This window comes from Mesoplodon densirostris, chromosome 3 (genome assembly GCF_025265405.1).
Source record: "Mesoplodon densirostris isolate mMesDen1 chromosome 3, mMesDen1 primary haplotype, whole genome shotgun sequence".
Classification (NCBI taxonomy): domain Eukaryota; kingdom Metazoa; phylum Chordata; class Mammalia; order Artiodactyla; family Ziphiidae; genus Mesoplodon; species Mesoplodon densirostris.
In genome coordinates this window covers 79814168-79832155 of record NC_082663.1, presented here as the reverse complement: position 1 = coordinate 79832155, position 17988 = coordinate 79814168, and the positions used below count along the sequence as shown (strand labels likewise).

Here is a 17988-nt window from a genome sequence, read left to right as displayed (position 1 = left end):
CCTAAATTTATTTTTGGTGGTGGTGAGGCTGATGAACATAATACTGATGACAATAATAACTAATGCTTATTATAGCCTCTTAGTACAAGGGACTGTTCGAAACTCTCTTACTCCAACCCTCTTAGTCCTCATAATAATCCTTAGAGACAGGTATAATGAGTATCATTATTATCATCACCATCATCATCATCATCCCCATTTCATGGATGAAAATTGAGGCACATGGAAGTTAAATAACTTCCCAAGGACACCCATGGTGGAGCTGGGGTTATGTGTTCTCAATCACTGCACTGCACTGCATTGTCTCTCCAGTGCCAGCCAGCTCCTACTGGGCACCTGCTGTGGGACAGGCACTGTTCAATAGCCTTATCTTTGTTTCCTTACACAGTCTTGTGAGAAAGGTACTATTATCATCCTCCTCCAAATTGTACAGATAAGGACTCACAGACTTCTAAAACAAACTTATGGTTACCAAAGGGGAAAGCTGGGGGGAGGGATAAATTAGGAGTTTGGGATTAACATATACATACTACTATATATAAAATAGATAATCAACAAGGACCTACTGTATAGCACAGGGAACTCTACTGAATAGTCTATAATCACCTATATGAGAAAAGAATCTGAAAAGGAATGGATATCTGTATATGTATAACTGCATCTCTTTGCTGTATGCCTGAAACTACTAACACAACATTGTAAATCAACTATAATCTAATATAAAATAAAAATTAAATTAAAAAAGGAAATGAAAGCCAAGAGGAATTTTCCAGCATCACAGCCAGAATAGAACTAGGAATAGAAGCCAAGCCGTCTGGCTCCAGTGTCCACTCTACAAAGCCTCTCAGAGATCTCAACCTGATTAACAATGACCTGACCTTTCATCTTACACACAGCAGTGTGACTACCAATTCTAATATGAGGGACAAGAGAGAGAGAACATAGATCTAGACATATTACCTCCAGAGCTAGACTGACTTTCATTTCAAAGGTGTAGAACGTGACAAGGATTTGATATAGGCTTTATTTGAATTAACATCTTTTCTCTAAAAGCTCAAAATATTTAGAGAAATATGCTCATGAAGTTCACAAAAATCTCCAAGAGGAGGCTGATATAAATGTTATGAACCAAACATCAGAAGTACATGAAGGGGAGAGGAGCTTCAAGATGGCGGAAGAGTAAGACGCGGAGATCACCTTCCTCCCCACAAATAAACCAGAAATACATCTACACGTGGAACAACTCCTACAGAACACCCACTGAACGCTGGCAGAAGACCTCAGACCTCCCAAAAGGCAAGAAACTCCGCACGTACCTGGGGAGGGCAAAAGAAAAAAGAAAAAACAGAGACAAAAGAATAGGGACGGGACCCGCACCAGTGGGAGGGAGCTGTGAAGGAGGAAAGGTTTCCACACACTAGGAGCCCCTTCACGGGCGGACACTGCGGGGGGCAGAGGGGGGAAAGCTTCGGGGCCGCGGAGGAGAGCACAGCAACAGGGGTGCGGAGGGCAAAGCGGAGAGATTCCCGCACAGAGGATCGGTGCCAACCAGCACTCACCAGCCCGAGAGGCTTGTCTGCTCACCCGCCGGGGCGGGCGGGGCTGGGAACTGAGGCTCAGGCTTAGGTTGGAGCGCGGGGAGAGGACTGGGGGTGGCGGCGTGAACACAGCCTGAAGGGGGCTTGTGCGCCACGGCTAGCTGGGAGGGAGTCCGGGAAAAGGTCTGGAGCTGCCAAAGAGGCAAGAGACTTTTTCTTGCCTCTTTGTTTCCTGGCGCGCGAGGAGAGGGGATTAAGAGCACCAGTTAAAGGAGCTCCAGAGACAGGGGCGAGCCGCGGCTAAAAGCGCGGACCACAGAGACAGGCATGGGACGCTAAGGCTGCTGCTGCAGCCACCAAGAAGCCTGTGTGCAAGCACAGGTCACTCCCATACCTCTCCTCCCGGGAGCCTGTGCAGCCTGCCACTGCCAGGGTCCCATGATCCAGGGACAACTTCCCCCGGAGAACACACGGCGCGGAGAACACATGGCGCACCTCAGGCTGGTGCAACGTCATGCTGGCCTCTGCCGCCGCAGGCTCGCCCCGCACTCTGTACCCCTCCCTCCCCCCGGCCTGAGTGAGCCAGAGCCCCCGAATCAGCTGCTCCTTTAACCCCGTCCTGTCTGCGTGAAGAACAGATGCCCTCAGGAGACCTACACACAGAGGCAGGGCCAAATCCAAAGCTGAACCCCAGGAGCTGTGCAAACAAAGAAGAAAAAGGGAAATCTCTCCCAGCAGCCTCAGGAGCAGCGGATTAAATCTCCACAATCAACTTGATGTACCCTGCATCTGTGGAATACCAAATAGACAAAAAAAAAAAAAAAAAAAAATCCCAAATTGAGGAGGTGGACTTGGGGAGCAACGATCTATACATTTTTTTCCCTTTTTCTCATTTTGTGAGTGTGTATGTGTATGCTTCTGTGTGTTATTTTGTCTGTATAGCTTTGTTTTTACTATTTCTCCTAGAATCCTGTCTGTCCATTTTTTGTTTTGTTTTCTTTTGTTTTTTAGTATAGTTTTTAGCACCTGTTATCATTGGAAGATTTGTTTTTTGGTTTGGTTGCTCTCTTCTTTCTTTCTTTCTTTTTTTAATTACTTAAAAATAATTATTAAAAATTTTTTTAATTTTTAATTTTAATAACTTTTTTATTTAACGTTTTCTTCTTCTTTCTTTCTTTCTCTTTTTTCTCCGTTTTATTCTGAGCCATGTGGATGACAGGCTCTTGGTGCTCCAGCCAGGCGTCAGGGCTGTGCCTCTGAGGTGGGAGAGCCAAGTTCAGGACACTGGTCCACAAGAGACCTCCCAGCTCCACGTAATATGAAACGACAAATATCTCCCAGAGATCTCCATCTCAATGCCAACACCCATCTCCACTCAACGACCAGCAAGCTACAGTGCTGGACACCCTATGCCAAACAACTAGCAAGACAGGAACACAACCCCATCCATTAGCAGAGAGGCTGCCTAAAATCATAATAAGGCCACAGACACCCCAAAACACACCACCAGATGTGGAACTGCCCACCAGAAACACAAGATCCAGCCTCACCCACCAGAACACAGGCACTAGTCCCCTCCACCAGGAAGCCTACACAACCCACTGAACCAACCTTAGCCACTGGGGACAGACACCAAAAACAACGGGCACTACGAACCTGGAGCCTGCAAAAAGGAGACCCCAAACACACTAAGTTAAGCAAAATGAGAAGACAAAGAAACTCACAGCAGATGAAGGAGCAAGATAAAAACCCACTGGACCTAATAAATGAAGAGGAAATAAGCAGTCTACCTGAAAAAGAATTCAGAATAATGATAGTAAAGATGATCCAAAATCTTGGAAATAGAATGGAGGAAATACAAGAAATGTTTAACAAGGACCTAGAAGAACTAAAGAGCAAATAAACAGTGATGAACAACACAATAAATGAAATTAAAAATTCTCTACAAGGGATCAATAGCAGAATAACTGAGGCACAAGAATGGAGAAGTGACCTGGAAGATAAAATAGTGGAAATAATTACTGCAGAGCAGAAGAAAGAAAAAAGAATGAGAAGAATTGAGGACAGTCTCAGGGACCTCTGGGACAACATTAAATGCACCAACATTCGAATTATAGGGGTCCCAGAAGAAGAAGAGAAAAAGAAAGGGACTGAGAAAATATATGAAGAGATTATAGTTGAAAATTTCCCTAACATGGGAAAGGAAATAGTTAATCAAGTCCAGGAAGCACAGAGAGTCCCATACAGGATAAATCCAAGGAGAAACATGCCAAGACACATATTAATCAAACTATCAAAAATTAAATACAAAAAAAAATATTAAAAGCAGCAAGAGAAAAACAACAAATAACACACAAGGGAATCCCCATAAGGTTAACAGCTGATCTTTCAGCAGAAACTCTGCAAGCCGGAAGGGAGGGGTAGGACATATTTAAAGTGATGAAGGAGAAAAACCTACAAGCAAGGTTACTCTACCCAGCAAGGATCTCATTCAGATTTGATGGAGAAATTAAAACATTTACAGACAAGCAAAAGCTAAGAGAATTCAGCACCACCAAACCAGCTTTACAACAAATGCTAAAGGAACTTCTCTAGGCAAGAAACACAAGAGAAGTAAAAGACCTAAAATAACAAACCCAAAACAATTAAGAAAGTGGTAATAGGAACATACATATCGATAATTACCTTAAACGTAAATGGATTAAATGCTCCCACCAAAAGACACAGACTGGCTGAATGGATACAAAGACAAGACCCATATATATGCTGTCTAGAAGGGACCCACTTCAGACCTAGGGACACATACAGACTAAAAGTGAGCAGATGGAAAAAGATATTCCATGCAAATGGAAATCAAAATAAAGCTGGAATAGCAACTCTCATATCAGACAAAATAGACTTTAAAACAAAGACTATCACAAGAGACAGAGGAGGACACTACATAATGATCAAGGGATCGATCCAAGAAGAAGATAGAACAATTGTAAATATTTATGCACCCAACATAGGAGCACCTCAATACATAAGGCAAATACAGCCATAAAAGGGGAAATCGACAGTAACACACTCATAGTAGGGGACTTTAACACCCCACTTTCACCAATGGACAGATCATCCAAAATGAAAATAAATAAGGAAACACAAGCTTTAAATGACTCATTAAACAAGATGGACTAAATTGATATTTATAGGACATTCCATCCAAAAACAACAGCATACACATTCTTCTCAAATGCTCATGGAACATTCTCCAGGACACATCATATCTTGGGTCACAGATCAAGCCTTGGTAAATTTAAGAAAATTGAAATCGTATCAAGTATCTTTTCCGACCACAATGAGAAGCCCACGCACCGCAATGAAGAATAGCCCCCGCTCGCTGCAACTACAGAAAGCCTGCATGCAGCAACAAAGAACCAATGCAGCCAAAAGTAAATAAATAAAATAAATAAACAAAAAAGAACAGTTGCATCACACACACCCCTTGTGCCAGCACTTAAAAAAAAAAAGACTATGACATAAATCACAGCAAGATCCCTTTTGACCCACCTCCTAGAGAAATGGAAATAAAAACAAAAATAAACAAATGGGACCTAATGAAAGTTAAAAGCTTTTGCACAGCAACAGAAACCACAAACAAGATGAAAAGACAACCCTCAGAATGGGAGAAAATATTTGCAAATGAAGCAACTGACAAAGGATTAATCTCCAAAATTTACAAGCAGCTCAGGCAGCTCAATATCAAAAAAACAAACAACCCAATCCAAAAATGGGCAGAAGACCTAAATAGACATTTCTCCAAAGAAGATATACAGATTGCCAACAAACACATGAAAGAATGCTCAATGTCATTAATCATTAGAGAAATGCAAATCAAAACTACAATGAGAGGGCCTCCCTGGTGGCGCAGTGGTTGAGAGTCCGCCTGCCGATGCAGGGGATACGGGTTCGTGCCCCGGTCTGGGAGGATCCCACATGCCGCGGAGCGGCTGGGCCCGTGAGCCATGGCCGCTGGGCCTGCGCGTCCGGAGCCTGTGCTCCGCAACGGGAGAGGCCACAACAGTGAGAGGCCCGCATACCGCAAAAAGAAAAAAAAAAAAAAAACTACAATGAGATATCATCTCACACCGGTCAGAATGGCGATCATCAAAAAATCTACAAACGATAAATGCTGGAGATGGTGTGGAGAAAAGGGAGCCCTCTTGCACTGTTTGTGTGAATGTAAATTGATACAGCCACTATGGAGAACAGTATGGAGGTTCCTTAAAAAACTAAAAATAGAACTACCATACGACCCAGTGATCTCACTACTGGGCATATACCCTGAGAAAACCATAATTCAAAAAGAGTCATGTACCAAAATGTTCGTTGCAGCACTATTTACAATAGCCAGGACATGGAAGCAACCTAAGTGTCCATCGACAGATGAATGGATGAAGAAGATGTGGCACATATATACGATGGAATATTACTCAGCCACAGAAAGAAACGAAATTGAGCTATTTGTAGTGAGGTGGATGGACCTAGAGTCTGTCATACAGAGTGAAGTAAGTCAGAAAGAGAAAAACAAATACTGTATGCTAACACATATATATGGAATCTAAAAAAAAAAAAAATTGGTCATGAAGAACCTAGGGGCAAGATGGGAATAAAGACACAGACCTACTAGAGGATGGACCTGAGGATCTGGGGAGGGGGAAGGGTAAATTGGGACAAAGTGAGAGAGTGGCATGGACATATATACACTACCAAATGTAAAATAGATAGCTAGTGGGAAGCAGCCGCATAGCACAGGGAGATCAGCTCGGTGCTTTGTGACCACCTAAAGGGGTGGGATAGGGAGGGTCGGAGGGCGGGAGATGCAAGAGGGAAGAGATATGGGGACATATGTATATGTATAACTGATTCACTTTGTTATAAAGCAGAAACTAACACACCATTGTAAAGCAATTATACTCCAATAAAGATGTTTAAAAAAAAAGAAAAAAAGAGGTACATGAAGGGGGGTGGAGACAAGATGGCAGAGTAGAAGGATGTGAGCTTTCGTCTCCTCATGAAAACACTAAAATCACAACTAACTGCTGAACAACCATCAACAAAAACAAACAAAGAAACAAACACTGGAAACTACCAAAAAAGATATGCTACATCCAAAGACAAAGAAGCAGCCACAGTGAGATGGTGGGAGGGGCACAATCATAATAAAATCAAATCCCGTACCTGCTGGGTGGGTGACCCACAGACTGGAAAATAAGTATATTGCAGAGGTTCTCCCATAAGGGTGAAAGTTTTGAGCCCCATGTCAGGCTCCGCAGCCTAGGGGTCTGGCTTTGGGAGAAGGAGCCCCTAGAGCATCTGGCTTTGAAGGCCAGTGGGGTTTGATCACAGGAATTCCACAGGACTGGGGAAACAGTAACTCCACTCTTGGAAGGCACACACAAGGTCCTGTGTGTACCAGGACCCAGGGAAAGAAGCAGTGACCTCCCAGGAGTCTGGGCCAGACTTACCTGCTGGTATTGGAGGGTCTCCTGCAGAAGCAGGGGGTGGCTGTGGCTCACTCTGGGGACAAAGACATTGGTGGCGGTAGCTCTGGGAAGTACTCATTGATGTGAGCCCTCCCGGAGGCTGCCATTTTCTCACCAAGACCTGGCCCTACCCAACAGCCTGTAGGCTCCAGTGCTGGGATGCCTCAGATCAAACAACCAACGGGGCAGGAACAAAGCCCCACCCACCAGCAGACAGGCTACTTAAAGTCTTCCTGAGCCCACAGCTAAACACACCCCCTGACACAGCCCTGCCCACCAGAGGGACAAGACCCAGTTCCACCCATCAGTGGGCAAGAACCAGGCTCTCCCACTAGGAAGCCTGCACGAGCCCCTTAGACAGCCTCATCCACCAGGGTGCAGACAGCAGAAGGAAGAAGAACTACAACCCTGCAGCCTGCGAAACAGATACTGCAATCATAGAAAGTCAGACAAAATGAGATGGCAGAGAAATATGTCCCAGACAAAGGAACAAGGTAAAACCCCAGAAGAACAACTAAGGGAAGTGGAGATAGGCAATCTACCTGAAACAGAATTCAGAGTAATGACAGTAAAGATGACCCAAGATCTCAGAAAAAGAATGGAGGCACAGATCGAGAAGACACAAGAAATGTTTAATAATGAGCTAGAGGAAGGGAAGAAAAAAGACCCACAAAAAGAAATTCAAAACAATTAATAAAATGACAATAAGAATATACATATAGATAATTACCTTAAATGTAAATGGATTAAATTCTCCAACCAAAAGACATAGAAAACAAGACCCTTATATATGCTGTCTACAAGAGACCCACTTCAGATATAGGGACACATACAGACTAAAAGTGAGGGAATGGAAAAATGTATTCCATGCAAATGGAAGCTGAAAGAAAGTTGGAGTGGCAATACTCATATCAGACAAAATAGACTTTAAAATAAAGACTGTTACAAGAGACAAAGAAGGATACTACATAATGATCAAGAGATCAATCCAGGAAGATGATATAACAACTGTAAATATAATATGCACCCAACATGGGAGCACCCCAATATATAAGGCAAATGCTAACAGCCATGAAAGGAGAAATTGACAGTAACACAATAATAATGGGGGACTTTAACACCCCACTTTCATCAATGGACAGATCATCCAGACAGAAACTCAGTAAGGAAACAAAGGCCTTAAATGACATATCAGACCAGATGGACTTCATTGATATTTATAGAGTATTCCATCAAAAGCAACAGAATATACTTGCTTCTCAAGTGCCCACAGAACATTCTCCAGGATTGATCATATCCTAGGCCACAAAGCCAGTCTCAGTAAATTCAAGAAAAGTGAAATCATATCAAGCATCTTTTCCAACTACAACTTTATGAGATTAGAAATCAACTACAAGAAAAAAACTGTAAAAAACACAAAGATGTGAAGGCTAAACAATAAACAATATGCTACTAAACAACTAATGGATCACTGAAGAAATAAAAGAGGAAATGAAAAAATACCTAGAGACAAATGAAAGTGAAAGCATGATGATTCAAAACCTGTGGGATGCAGTAAAAGCAGTTCTAAGAGGGAAGTTTATAGTGATACTATCTTACCTCAGGAAAGAAGAAACATCTCAAATAAATAATCTAACCTTACACCTAAAGCAACTAGAGAAAGAAGAACAAACAAAACCTAAAGTCAGTAGAAGGAAAGAAATTATAAAGATCAGAGCAGAAATAAATGGAATTGAGACAAAGAAAACCATAGGAAATATCAATGAAACTGAAAGCTGGTACTTTGAAAAGATAAACAAAATTGATAAACCTTTAGCCAGACTCAGCAAGAAAAAAAGGGAGAGGGCTCAAATCAGTAAAACTAGAAATGAAAAAGAAGTTACAACGGAAACCACAGAAATACAAAGGATCATAAGAGACTACTACAAGCAACTATATGCCAATAAAATGGACAACCTAGAAGAAATGGACAAATTCTTAGAGAGGTACAATCTCCCAAGACTGAACCAGGAAGAAATAGAAAATATGAACAGACCAATCACAAGTAATGAAATTGAAACTGTGACTAAAAAACTCCCAACAAACAAAAGTCCAGGACCAGATGGCTTCACAGGCAAATTCTATCAAACATTTAGTGAAGAGTTAACATCTATCCTTCTGAAACTATTCCAAAAAATCGCAGAGGAAGGAACACTCCCAAACTCATTCTATGAGGCCACCATCAACCTGATACCAAAACCAGACAAAGAACCACCAAAAAAGAAAATTATAGGCCAGTATCACTGGTGTACATAGACGCAAAAATTCTCAACAAAATACTAGCAAACCGAATCCAACAACACATTAAAAGGAACATCTACCACAATCAAGTGAGGTTTATCCCAGGGATGCAAGAATTTTTCAATATCTGCAAATCAATCAATGTGATACACTACGTCAACAAACTGAAGAATAAAAACCATATGATCATCTCAATAGATGCAGAAAAAGCTTTTGACAAAATTCAACACCCATTTATGATAAAAACTCTGCAGAAAGTGGGCATAGAGGGAACATACCACAACATAATAAAGCCCATATATGACAAACCTACAGCTAACAACATACTCAACAGTGAAGAGCCAAAAGCATTTCCTCTAAGATCAGGAACAAGATAAGGATGTCCAGTCTCACTGCTTTTATTCAACATAGTTTTGGAAGTCCTAGCCACGGCAATAATAAAAAGAAATAAAAAGAATCCAAACTGAAAAAGAAGAAGTAAAAATGTCACCGTTTGCAGATGACATGATACTATACCTAGGAAATCCTAAAGATGCTACCAGGAAACTACTAGAGCTAATCAATGAATCTGGTAAAGTGCATGATACAAAATTAATACAGAGAAATCTGTTGCATTTCTATACACTAACAACAAAAGATCAGAAAAAGAAATTAAGCAAAGAATCCCATTTACCATCGCATCAAAAGAATAAAATACCTAGGAATAAACCTACCTAAGGAGGCAAAAGACCTGTACTCCAGAAACTATAGGACGCTGATGAAAGAAATCAAAGATGACACAAACAAATGGGAAGATATACCATGTTCTTGGATTGGAAGAAGCAATATTTTCAAAATGACTATACTACCCAAGGCAATCTACAGACTCAATACAACTTATCAAATTACCAATGGCATTTTTCACAGAACTAGAACAAAATTTTTAAAAATTTGTATGAAAACACAAAAGACATTGAATATCGAAAGCAATTTTGAGAAAGAGAAACAGAACTGGAGGAATCAGGCTCCCTGACTTCAGACTATACTGCAAAGCTACAGTCATCAAAACAGTATGGTACCAGCACAAAACCAGAAATATAGATCAATGGAACAGTATAGAAAGCCCAGAAATAAACCCATGCACCTATGATCAATTAATCTACAACAAAGGAGGCAAGACTGTATCATGGAGAAAAGACAGTTTCTTCAATAAATGGTGCTGGGAAAAGTAGACAGCTAAATGTAAGAGAATGAAATTAGAAAATTCTCTAACACCATACACAAAAATAAACTCAGAATGGATTAAAGACCCAAATGTAAGACCAGATACTATAAAACTCTCAGAGGAAAACATAGGCAGAACACACTTTGACATAAATCACAGCAATACCTTTTTGGATCCGTCTCCTAGAGTAATGGAAGTAAAAACAAAAATAAACAAATGGGACCTAATTAAACTTAAAAGCTTTTGTACAGCTAAGAAAACCCTAAACAAAATGAAAAGGCAACCTACAGAATGCGAGAAAATGTTTGCAAATGATATGACCGACAAGGGATTAATCTCCAAAATTTACAGACAGCTCATGCAACTCAATATCAAAAAAACAAACAACCCAATCAAAAAATGGGCAGAATACCTCAATAGATATTGCTCCAAAGAAGACATACAGATGGGCCAAGAGGGACATCAAAAGATGCCCAACATTGCTAATTATTAGAGAAATGCAAATGAAAACTACAATGAGATATCACCTCACACCAGTCAGAATGGCCATCATCAAAAAGTCTACCAACAATAAATGCTGGAGAGGGTGTGGAGAAAAGAGAACCCTCCTACACTGTTGGTGGGAATGTGAATTGGTACAACCACTATGGAGAACAGTATGGAGGTTCCTTAAGAAACTAAAAATAGGGGCTTCCCTGGTGGCTCAGTGGTTGAGAATCCGCCTGCCGATGCAGGGGACACGGGTTCGTGCCCCGGTTTGGGAAGATCCCACATGCCATGGAGCGGCTGGGCCCATGAGCCATGGCCACTGAGCCTGTGCATCGGAGCCTGTGCTCCGCAATGGGAGAGGCCACAACAGTGAGAGGCCTGTGTACCACAAAAATAGATAAATAAAATAAAATAAAATTAAATTAAAAAGAAACTAAAAATAGAGCTACCAGATGATCTAGCTATCCCACTCCTAAGCATATATCCAGAGAAAACAATGGTTCAAAGGGATACATGCACCCCAGTGTTTACTGCAGCACTGTTTACAATAGCCAAGACATGGAAGTAACCTAAATGTCTGTCGACAGATGAATGGATAAAGAAGATGGGGTACATATATACAATGGAATATTACTCAGCCATTAAAAAGAATGAAATAATGCCATTTGCGGCAATGTGGATGGACCTGGAGATTATCATACTAAGTTAAGTAAGTCAGACAGAGAAAGACAATATCACATGATATCACTTACATGCAGAATCTAAAAAAAATGATACAAATGAACTTATTTACAAAACAGAAACAGACTCATAGACTTAGAAAACAAACTTATGGTTATTAAAGGGGAAAGGTGGGGGTGAGAGATAAATTGGGAGTTTGGGATTGACATATACACACTAGTATGTTTAAAATAGATAACCAACAAGGACCTACTGTATAGCACAGGGAACTCTACTCAATATTCTGTAATAATCTAAATGGGAAAAGAATTTGAAAAAGAATAGATACATGTATATGTAAAACTGAATGACTTTGCTGTGCACCTGAAACTAATACAATATTGTAAATCAACTACACTCCAATGTAAAATAAAAATTTCTTAAAATTAAAGTTAAAAAAATTTTTTAAAAGCAGCACACCAAGATAAGATGATTAATGAGAGTAGTGTGATTGAAATCCACCAAGGAAAGAGAATCGAGGCAAAAAGTGGTCCTCAGTCGGCCACTGGTGACACTTCATCATGTGCATCTTATTTTTGTCTCTCCCTCCTTCTCTCTTCTACTTTCCTCTCTCTCTCTTCTCTTCATCCAGTTCCGCAGGAGTGCCAGGAATTCTCATGATTCATGCTTAGCAATGGCTGAAGTGTTTGCTGACACTTACTCTGGATAACAGGGCACACTTGAAATAATCATTCGTCCTCAAGCTGAGAGTCAGCGGGGATGGATTATAATCAGGCATTGTGTCAAATGCAAACCAAAATAAGAAAACAGAAATCCTATATTTCTGGCTCTCCTTTCTCTCCTTACTTTAATTTTCATGGACTCTAGGTTCAATGAGAATTTTTTTTGGGGGGGGGGGTAAATATTTCTACTACAGTCTTAAGATTATTTTAAGATTAAGGTCAGATTTTTTTTTCATTTTTTAAGATTAAGCTTGGTATAAATAAGTAGTGACAGCTAATAGCTTAATTACAGATCAGTTAACATATATGTTGAAAATAATTAAGAAATTAATGTAAATGTAAATTACTAAGTAAAAACATAACTTTAACTTAAAAATAAATTTAAAAATTAAAATGAGTGCTAAATGACCTTTATAAGAGCTTAGAGTTGGACAGTGTGTTTCAAGATATTTGCAATGTCCTTTAAAGAAAAGTTCAAGATGAGGCCATAGGATCCCTCAGTAGCACTAAATTATGGTGCCAGTACTAAATTATGGCATAGGATCCTACTTGGGATAGTAAAGTTACAAGGAAAATAGAAAGCAAAATTATGTGGGTAATTTTAAATAAGGGAAATTTGATAATAATGGAGCTGGGGTAGCTCTTAAAGGCACTAAAGACTATTAGCTCATAAGAATTAGTTGAGAGCATCTTGAGAATGCTCTCTCTTTAATCTTCCATCCCAAAACATTCCCAAGAAACATAGTTTGAGTCATGGTAATTAGGGGAGACGGTTTAAGGCAGCTCTTAACTCTTCAGAACTAGGCTTACTCCAGGTGGCAATCACACTGGAGGACATGCTTGTATTTTTTCTTCTGAAATTCCAAGAAATTATCATCAGAATAAATCCCTTGACAAAGGTTGACAAAGGTTTATCAATAAGATGGTGCCCCACATGACTCAAATTTCAGAAAGAAACTTCAGAAAGCATCTGAAATAACCAGTATCTGTATCACTTCTTTCTATGTTCACTTAGTGTAACCTTTCTCATTCTTAGATTTAGTCTTAAGTGGCCAGGATAATAAAACCATTTTAGTAAGAAATTAAGAATTTATATTCTTTTCTAGATCCAGAGAAATATATTTAGAGAAATTATCTAACAATTTAAAAAACTCAAGTCTAGAACCAAAAACACTCTCGCTGACTACTCTTTTCTAGATATTCTAAAATGACGTATAAGTGTATAGATGGTGTTTGAGGCGAATACTGAAAGGAAAGCTGAGCTTCCAATGACTCTCATTAATTAGGAAGAAAACATTTACTTCCATAGCCTAAGTTTCCTAGGACACATAACCCATCTGTCAACAGCCCACATTCATTTTGCTTAACCATATAATCAACTGAAAGGCATTCACCCAAGTTGACCATTGAAGATTCTCCATACCTTGGTTTCTGTGGGATTCATACTGGAAGACTTCCTGGTTGAAGCAGAGGAAGTTGTCACCTAGACAGGAAAGAAATAAGAAGTTTAATTATAGTTAACCTACAACCTTCTTTGTCCTTCAGGTCCTTTTAACCATACTTACTCTTAACTCTTTACCTTGGTTTTACCTCACCTAGAGTACCACTCCCATAAAAGTTCAGTATGTGGTGTTGCCCAGTGGGTAAAAAGCCTTTGTAACCAGATCAAATGGGTTCAAATTTGGAGTGTGCTACTTACTAAATAATCTTGGGCAAGCTACTTAAATTTTCTGATCTTTGGTTTCCCCTTTCTCAATTTTTGTTCCATAGGTAACAATTACCTTCTAAGTTTATTACTGCCTGATATTTAAGTACTCAGTAAATATTATTCTAATTATTGCTTATTATTTTCAGAAAGAACATAGACTTTGAAACTTACAGAATTTTGTTCAAATGCCAGCTTTGCCCATTACTAGCTCTGTGACTTTGGGTCTTAGTTTTCCAAATATATAAAATGGGGCCTATAATGTCTATTTTTCAGGGTTGTAATTATTTGCGATAATGTGGGTAAAATGCCTGGCACATTGTAGGTGTTCATTAAATTGCTAGTGCATTATTCCTAAGCTATTGTAAGATAGACAAGTAGGCATAGCTCTGGGAAATAGGCTCAGGTAGATTAGAATCGTCATGTAAGGAAGAGAAGGTGGGAGATGGTGTTGCAGAGGGGATATTGCTATATTATCTGTCTCATCTAGGCTCCTCCCTGGAGGGCAAAAGGTGATGAATGGTAACTGAAGTATTCAAGAAACACCTTTCCTAGGGATGTGGAGTGAGCCCCTGCAATCTAATCACCCAAGCAGGGGGATGTGCATGTGGACACTTGCATGGTACTGAGAAATACGTACTCTAGTAACCTGTATTACACTGGTTAATATTAAATTCACAATTACATTCTTTGTGAATTCCAACTCAGGCTCATTTAAACCTCCTTAACATTTGAGTCCATTAGGTTTTAGAGCCCAGGGATTCCATCTGGCACCAGCTGTCTTCTTAAGTAACTGGCTGTCAGTAAACAGTTGCTCCCTGCCAGCAGCACCCAGAGCCCCATCCCTTGATGCCTGGCCCTTAGCCACTTAAGAAGCTCAGTCCCCGGGCAGGATGGACCCATCCCTGCTGGTGCCCCAGCTCCCCTACCTCGACACACCACACTCAAGGTGACTGCGTGAACCCACTATAACCCGTGGCCCATGAACATGATCACTTTCCCCACCGACCTCATTTAATGTGGAGCATGTTGGTGCTTAGAGTTAACTTGCCACATTTTACAGATAAAAGCCCAAAGCTTTAGTATACTGACTTTTCAAACATAGTCATATGAACTTAACTATTCCTGAGCACCCTCCCACCCCAAAACACACACACACACACACACACACACACACACACACACACACACCCCTTGTCACTGTGGCAGGCATGTGCTGTCTCTCTCACATTCTCTTCAGGATAAAGAACTGGAAGATGTACCAAAGTAGATTTCCCTCATCAAATTAATGGACAAATATGTGAATATTCATTTTTCCTGGAGAATTTTTTTTTTAATTTGTGGGGATTAACATACCCATATCTATACAATTCTGTCTTTCCACAAGTAGAATTGGTTGTACAAAGGTCCATTCAAACTCAAGAAGTTCCACTTAGCTACATCCCACTCCTTCAGTGATTTCCCTCAGCCATCTAAAACCACCCAAGACAAACACTCCACACAAAGGTTCTTTTTAAGATGCAAATCTTCGGGTGAACATTCGTTTATTTTCTAAACATCCAAGTTTATTAAAAACATTCCTGAAATTACATAGCCTTGGGTTTTCCAATCTACCTTACTGCTTTATTAAGCAATAGCTGGAAGGGATCCTTAAATCCTAGAAAGAAGACTTTCAAAGGCTCACCAAGGACAGCAAAATCTCCATGGAATGCCTATAAATAAGCATGGAGCGGGCTCTAATGGGAAATTAGCTGAAGGCCTTGGCCACACCTGTTCTCAGCATAGATTCCTCTGTGAAAGTTTTATCCCATCACTAAGACGCTAAACATTTTGAAACTAAAATAGGAAAACCACTTCATGGGGGCTGGAAATGAGGAAAATAATCCCACCCTGTTATGGGCTGGTTCAACTCTGGCTAAGTGTAGTGTGTTCAATTTTCATTTTATTTGTAAAGACAAGGAAAGTTTACTATTTGTTACGCCTACTAGGGGATTATATACACTTTCAATTTAAATCTTCTACATGGTTTGACTTTCTAATCATAGGTGTGAATAACATAATTTAAGAATTTTGAAGAGTTAACCCATAAATCTTTGAAGAAGCTTACAGAAAAACTTTGAATATGTAGGCTTTAAACAGATGAAGAAAATGGTATCTTATAAAGATTAAGTGATTCATCAAAGTTTACCACAGTTCACTGGCTCCCTAAGTACTTATCCAGAACATAGTTTGTGTCAAGTACTGTGTTAGCTGACGGGAAACCGACAGACCTGTCTCTGACCTTGTGAAAGTTACAGTCTGGTCAGAGATGACATTAATAGACTAACCACTTCAATCCCACTCCTGGGCATATATGTGGACAAAACTATAATTCAAAAAGACACATGCACCCCTATGTTCATAGCAGCACAATTTACAATAGCCAGACATGACAAAAACCTAAATGTCCATCAACAAAAGAAAGGATAAAGAAGATTTGGTGTATATGTATATATATATATATGTATACACACACACACACACACATACAATGCCATTTACAGCAACATGGATGAACCTAGAGATTACCATACTAAGTGAAATAAGTCAGAAAGAGAAAGACAAATACCATATGATATCACTTACACGTGGAATCTAAAATATGACACAAATGAAATGATCTACGAAATGGAAACAGACTCACAGACATAGAGAACAGATTTGTGGTTGCCAAGGGGGAGAGGGATGGAGATTAGCAGATGCAAACTATTATATATAGGATGGATAAACAACAAGGTCCTACTGTGTAGCACAGGTAACTATGTTGAATATCCTGTGATAAACCATAATGGAAAAGGATATGAAAAAGAATGTGTATACATATGTATAACTGAATCACTTCACTGTACAGCAGAAATTAACACAACCTTGTAAATCAACTATACTTCAATGAAATAGATTTAAAAAAAGAATAACCACTTTAGTAATTACTTGTGATAAGTGCTATAAAGGAAAATCACAGGGTCCCATGAGAACACAGACTAGGCAACCAGATCTAATTCAGGGGACAGTCAGGACAGGTGATGCTGAAGAAGTGACAGTTAATGTGGAGATTGAAGGATAAGCAGGCATCACCCAGGCAGAAGGCGGGGAGGACCCTCCGAGCTGTCTGTGCCAGGGCTGAGCCAGGCCCCCTGACTTTTAAACCAGTGACTCTCTGCTGCAGGACCAACCACTCAGCCGGTCCTAACATCAAGGCATAGCCAGTTTTAAAGCAACATCAGTGCTCATATACCAAAATCTCTCTATGGAATTAGGACTGTATACCAGACTAAAGTGCGGCCATAACAATACTCTCCCTCCTAAATGACCCATGCAAATCTCTTGACATCCAGAGTATTATGAATCACTTATAATCTTAAATTAAGGCATAAATCAGAGTAACAAAGAACAGAGAAAAAGTACTTTAATATAATTACTTTCCACCCACCCACTCAACAATTGTTGTTTAAAAAGCAATGAGCCTGGGGCTGAGGATACACAATGAATAAGTCACTGTCACAGCCTTGAAAGAGTTCACAGTCCAGCACAATAAACAGACATCAAGCAGGTTTAGTTACAACTTAAGTGCTCTAACAGGTATGAAGAAAATCCTAGGTGACCGAAGAAATGTTTTGGTTCTAAGTCAGTTGTAGGCCCACCTGAAGTAATCTTACTGTGTTGTCAAATCTCATTAAAACAAAGCAATATCGATAAAAGAAAGTAATTGCAGCCTAGAAAAAAATTAATATTTAATCCTGTACTTATCCAGTATGGCACGTTACATTCTGGCTTCTTTAGTCAACAAAAACCTCTTTAACTTTGT

General features: G+C 39.9%; 1 protein-coding gene across 10 annotated transcripts in view; it reads right to left on the bottom strand.

The window, feature by feature from the left end:
* The window catches only part of CAST (calpastatin), a 125483-nt gene that overhangs the window by 50007 nt on the left and 57488 nt on the right, over positions 1–17988 (bottom strand). For all 10 annotated transcript variants that reach the window (XM_060093180.1, XM_060093185.1, XM_060093184.1 and 7 more), the window contains one exon: positions 13863–13922. In XM_060093180.1, the coding sequence (XP_059949163.1) occupies positions 13863–13922 (60 nt within the window). The remainder of the gene's footprint in view (positions 1–13862; positions 13923–17988) is intronic.